At 34.9% G+C, this 6,343-nt stretch overlaps 1 protein-coding gene across 1 annotated transcript; it reads right to left on the bottom strand.

Moving 5' to 3' along the window:
• Positions 1 to 444: 444 nt before the first annotated feature.
• On the bottom strand, positions 445 to 1,104 carry LOC127138026 (secreted RxLR effector protein 161-like). Its single transcript, XM_051064432.1, has one exon. It carries the CDS (start codon positions 1,102 to 1,104, stop codon positions 445 to 447), a length of 660 nt encoding a protein of 219 aa, XP_050920389.1.
• Between the last annotated feature and the right edge of the window lie 5,239 nt (positions 1,105 to 6,343).

Genomic DNA, 6,343 nt, shown 5'->3' with positions numbered 1-6,343 from the left:
GATAAAGATGCACAATAGAAACTAAGAGAGAGAATAATCAATAATAACAAACTTCCATTACTCTTAAAATGGTTACAAAACTGGTGCACACACATACTGCTACACAAACTGCAAAAGGAATAAATATACTATTTGTTCACACCACTCACTTGCTTAAATACAAGTGAAACTAATGAGAAATACTAAAATACCCTCTAACAAACTTTGTCTACAAAATTTTTAAAATAGGAATTAATTCTAACACAATCCCTTAATTCATATTCAACTTAACCAAAACTAACAACACCAATTCCATCCCTCAAGCGGAGAAATTGATCAGTCTTAATCGCCTTCGTTAGAACATATGTCAGCTACTTCTGGGTGCTACAGTGCTCAACTTCTAGCACTCTATTCTGAACCTGATTTCTCCGAAAGTGATACTTAGTCTCAATATGCTTGCTTCTCTCATGCAGTACTTGGTTTTTGGCAAGATTGATTGCAGATTTTTTTATAAATCATCAGTTTTAGATGCTTGTTTACTTTGATCTTCATATTCTGCAGTGAATTCATAAGCCACACATCTTGACATGCATTCACAACACCTACAATATATTCTACTTCACAGGTTGACAAAGCAACAACTGGTTGCTTCTTGGAAGACCAAGAAATAGAACTTCCCAGAATCTTAAACAAGTACCCAAAAGTACTTCTTCTGTCAACTCTGTCTCCACACCAATCAGAATTTGAGTAACTCAGAAGTTCTGAGTCAGTTTCAACACCAGAAGGGAAAAAAACTCCATACTTCATAGTTCCCTTTATATACCTCAGAATTCCGACAACAACTTGGTAATGAAACCACTTCGATTTACTCATAAACCTACTCACCATTCCAACTGCATAGCAAATATCAAGTATGGTATTACACAAATACCTCAAAGAACCAACCAACTGCTTGAACATTGTCGCATCTACATCATCACCATCAGAATCAGAATCCAATTTCTGATTTTTATCAGTAGATGTCACAACAATTTTATAATTCAACAACTCAAACCTCTTCAGAAGCTCAAGTTCATATTTCAACTTATGTAAAATTATTCCTTTCTCAAAGTACATAATCTCCATCCATAGAAAATAACCATATTTCTTAGATCACTCATCTCAAATTCATTCATTAGCTCTTTCTTGAACTTAGATATCTCATGTTCACAACTTCCTGTTAGCAATATGTCATCAACATACAGACACACCAGAATCATATTGCCTTCAGAAGTATGCTAAACATAGACACCATACTCCATCTCACATTTCTTAAATCCTTTCTTCTTGAAAAATGAATCGATTTTTAGATTCCAAACTCTAAGGGCTTGCTACAGTCCATACAAAACTTTGTGTAATCTGTATACTATCCCTTCTTGATTGTTTTTCTCAAATCCATGAGGTTGTGACACATAAACCTCTTATTCTAATAGACCGCTCAGAAATGCAGATTTCACATCTAAATGCATCAGAGGCCAATTCCTGTTAGCAGTTATCACAATCACCAGCCTAATTGTTTCATGTCTTGCTACAGGCGCAAACACTTAAAAGTAATCTAACCCAGGTTTCTGCAGAAAACCTCTCAGGACTAACCTTGCTTTATGTTTTCCAATTGGTCCATCTGGATTTCGCTTCACCTTATAAACCCATCTCACGTTGATGGCTTTCTTGTGTTTTGGAAGTTCTATAAGCTTCCAAGTCTTGTTTCTCTCTATGGCATCAAGTTCTTCTTTCATGGCCTTCATCCAGACTTTCTACTTGAGAGTTTCTTCCGTACTCACGGGTTCAGAGTCTACTAACATGACACACTGAATAACTTCCCCTTCAGAATCTACTTTAGTATCTTGCAACATGTCAAACTCTACAAACCTTTTAGGAATGTTTCTGATTTTTTATGGCCTCTGAAATTGTTCAGGACCTTCTGATTCTGGAACAGTATCAGATGCTGGAAATCCGGAAGTATCGACTTCAAAAGCATAACCACCTTCAGAATCTGGAATATTCCTAGAATCTATAATATTCCTAGAATCTGGACTACCACCAGAATCTGAATCACCATCATAATCTAGATCACCAGAATTTGGATCACCATCAGAATCTGGATCAGAATCAGATCCTTCCTCAGAATCAATTTCTCCTTCTGATTCTGGGCCCGTTTGTTTTGGCTTTTTTTAAAAATGATTTTTATAGTGTTACATATTTTAGTGAAAAAAATATTTACAAAGAAACTTTTCATAAAAGCTTCAAATGCAAATTTGGTTTGAATAGTTATTCTTAAAATGTTATTTTAGGTATTTCATCATTTTATCGAAACTTTTTTTGGATATCAAATTTTTAAAAAATCACTTAATTTTGAAGCTATTTCAAATAGATTTTCATAAAAATCATTTTTAAGATACAACTTTTTGAAAAAATTGTGATTTTGATTATGTTTTGATCTTCAATAATGTATATTTATGTTATAGAATGAATAATTCAATCTTTTAATTTATAAAAAATAAATTTAGAAAAACTTTTAATATTTTAAAAAATATTTTTGTAAAATCCATTTTCAAAAATACAAAGAAAAAATCCATTTTTTTAAAGCTAAAACAAACTGGCCCTCTGACTCACTCTTAGAATCATTTTCAGGCTCTGACTCATCTTCAAAATCAGAATCAATATCTTCAAAAGTTATCTCTGCACCGGAGTTTAATTGAGACTTGCTCCAATCTCATACTTCTGACTCTTTAACAATAACATCTTTGCTGACTTCAACCTTATTAGCGAACGAATAATAAAGCTTATAAGCACATGTACTGTGATACCCCACTAGTAACATCACCTTGCTTCTATCATCCAACTTCTTTCTAGTAGCATCTAGAATGTGTTTATAACAGACAAGACCAAATACTCTAAAATGACTCACACTTGCTTATCTCTAGTCCACCTCTCAAAAGGAACAATTTCCTTCAGCTTCTTGGTTGAACACCTGTTGAGCATATATGTTGCAGTGGCAAAAGCTTCTCCCCACAAAGTGTTAGGAAGCTTCTTCTCCTTTAGCATGCTCTTTGTGATATCAAGCAAAGTTCGATTTCTCATTTCAGCAAGACCATTATGTTGAGGAGTATATGGAGCAATCACTTCATGCTCAATGCCATTCTCCTCACATAATTTCTTGAACTCTGCAGAGTTATACTCACCTCGACCATCAGTTCTGAGAACCTTTAGAGTCTAACCACTATGTTTCTCAGCCTTGATTATGAATTTCTTAAATTCAGCAAACACCCCATGTTTGAACTTTACAAGGATACCCATGTCATCCTTGTGAACTCATCTACAAATGACACAAAGTATTTATTCCCTCCTAGTGAAGGTTTTGGAAATGGTCCACGCACATCATAATGCACTACTCCCAAAGTATGTTTTGCTCTTGGAGCTACTTTTGATGCAAATGACAGTCTTGGTTGCTTCCCTCTCATGCAGACATTGCATGACTTTTTTGGTTTCTTAATTGCAAGAATTCCATGTACCAATTTCTTTGAATTAAATGCCCTAAGCTTCTGAAGTTCAAATGACCAAATCTTTTGTGTCACAACTCACTTTCCTTCACAACACTTGTTGTGCTAAGGCATTCAGAGTCTGCAGTTTTAAGATTCACCTTGAATGTTCTATTCCTTCCCTGTTCTGACTCCATAATCAACTTCTGGTTATAGTCATACAACTTCAAAAGATTGTTCTTCATGGTAACTGAGAATCGTTTTTTGATTGATTGACCTACAATCATCAGATTACTCTTCAGGCCAGGAATATACCAGACGTTCTGAATTAACGGAGATTTTCCATTATTCAGAATCACTCTAACATTCCTCATCCCTTCAGCATTCAAATACTTATCATCAACACATATGATCTTGGTCCTCTTCCTAGAGTTAGAATCAACAAGCCATTTCTCATTTCCAGTAAGATGATTTGAACAACTAGTGTCCATATACCACCAGTCTTCTAGAGACGCACTAGCAAAATCAGAAGCCATTAATAGCACATGCTCATCATTAGAACTTCTGGCTATATTCACTTCTTCTTATTTCCTCTCCTTATTTGACCAATAATCTGTAGCGAAGTGGTCAAACTTCTTACAACAGTAACATTGAACTTTTCTCTTGCCATACTTCTCATTTCCCTTATGACTCCCAGAAGTTAAGGTTTCTGATTTCTGAGACCTACCATATCTTTTCTTGGTTTCTGACTAAGGTTGCTTCTGGTCTTTCTTGACAAAAGAAGCTTTCAGAGTCTGCTCTACCTCTGTCTCAGAGGTTCTTTCAGTCAAATGCAACTCTTGCGCCTCTAGACTACTTTGCAACTCTTCTATTCTCATGGTGCTCAGATCCTTAGAGTGTTCAATTGCTACAACAACGTAATCAAACTGAGGAGTATGAGATCTAAGTACTTCTCAATGATACTTTCTTCAGAGAGAGTTTCTCCACACGACTTTATCTCATTTGTGATCAAAATCACTTTGTAAATGTAGTCAGGTACCTTCTCATTATTCTTCATGCTGAGATTCTCATACTGCTTACGTAGATACTGAAACTTCACCTTCTTCACTGATGCATCATCGTCGTAGCACCGCACCAGTGTGTCACACGCAGCTTTCGCCTTCGTCGAATCAACGATTTTCTCAAATACATTCACATCCACACACTGATGGATATTGAATAGAGTCTTCTAATCGTTCTTCCTCAAATCACGCTGAGCATTTCTCTGCGCTTCTGTTGCATTTTTTGGAAGTGCAGTCTGAATGTAACCATCGTTGATGAGATCAAGAACATCTTGAGCTTCAAACAACACACGCATCTGAATCATCCAACGATTTCAGTTCTTGCCATCGAACACTAGAAGCTTGGTGCTCAAATTATTTTCGTTCATCCTCAACCTTATGCAATACACTAAGATCTCACATAAACACATTGTTTCCCAATCCTGTAGAATCAAGATATATGATTCTGTTACGATTCTGATTAAAAATTCAACACGAATTCTCCGAACAAAAATCAATCACACAACGTCTCACCATTTCACTCGTGTTTCCCGAGGTGCTTCCCTGTTGATCTGAAACGGAGTTCTAGATACCAATTGTTGGTGCACAAGGTGATAAAGATGAACAATGAAACAAGAGAGAGAAGAGAGAATAATAACAAATTTCCTCTATTCTAAAACGGTTACGAAATGGGTGTGTGTGTGTGCGCACACACACACACACACACACACACTGCACAGACTGCAAAAGGAATAAAAGATACTATTTATTCACACCACTCACTTGCTTAAATACAAGTGAGACTTGATGAGAAATACTAAAATATCCTCTAACAGACTTTGTCTACAAGTTTATGAAAATATGAATTATTTAAAATAAATTATATATGAAAATAAATAAGATTTAACCCCTCAGTTATTACTTAAAACCGAGGTAAAAATATACTTTATTACCTTGGTTTTTAAATAAAACTGAGAGGTATATGGCGCGCGTAACAAAAACCGAGGGAAAAGTGACAAGTTACCATGTCACTCTTCGTTACTTCATTTGTGTCACCGAAATAATTTTTTTTTTGCAATCGAAGTAAAATGTATTATTTGTATTAATGTGAATGACAATAAATATTAAAATATATGAAACAATTTTCTCAAATAATATATTAATAAATGAGTTAAAAACCAAAAAAAAAAGAAAATTATAAAGGTACAATGGACACAAGAAGAGTCAAGTCAGAAAGACAACAAGAATCAGATAAAAAAAAACAAATAAATACAAATATCACTAAAAACAACCACCAGCAAAACAACATACAAAAGGAGAAAAAAAAAGAGCTCAACGCTAACTCCTACAACAACACAACACTCAATCAAGGACTAAGTTAGATCTCAAACGACAGAGCCATAAAAAAACAAATCAAACTCTCAAGAAGCATCGAACAAACAACGCAAAATCAAAGAGTCATACCAAGAATCTAGATCTAGTATTGAATTATGCATATATGATAGAGTTCTAAAGTTAATCAGAAAAAAAAATTCACCATTTTATGATGAAAGTAGTGTGCATGCATACACACTAGGTCGCATGTAGGTCCGTCGGCAGTGACCATACCTTGTATAATAGGGCGCATCATTTTCATTATTCTGTCAACACCATGAGACAATGTATCACCACATTACAAAACCATCAAAACTCTAATAAAATTGACTACACATATGAATGCAAATGTTCCCATTTTCCACAATTTTCAGTCACCAAAATTGAAATACAACTCCAACTTGATATAAATAAGTAAAGACAATCCATGAT

This window comes from Lathyrus oleraceus, chromosome 4 (assembly GCF_024323335.1).
Source record: "Lathyrus oleraceus cultivar Zhongwan6 chromosome 4, CAAS_Psat_ZW6_1.0, whole genome shotgun sequence".
Taxonomy (NCBI): Eukaryota; Viridiplantae; Streptophyta; class Magnoliopsida; order Fabales; family Fabaceae; genus Lathyrus; species Lathyrus oleraceus.
The sequence above is the reverse complement of the archived record's forward strand: the minus strand, read 5'-3'. Positions and strand labels throughout refer to the sequence as shown.

Excerpts from the sequence above, each read along its gene's own strand:
- LOC127138026 (XM_051064432.1), bottom strand. The coding sequence starts at position 1,104 with ATGGAGATTATGTACTTTGAGAAAGGAATAATTTTACATAAGTTGAAA.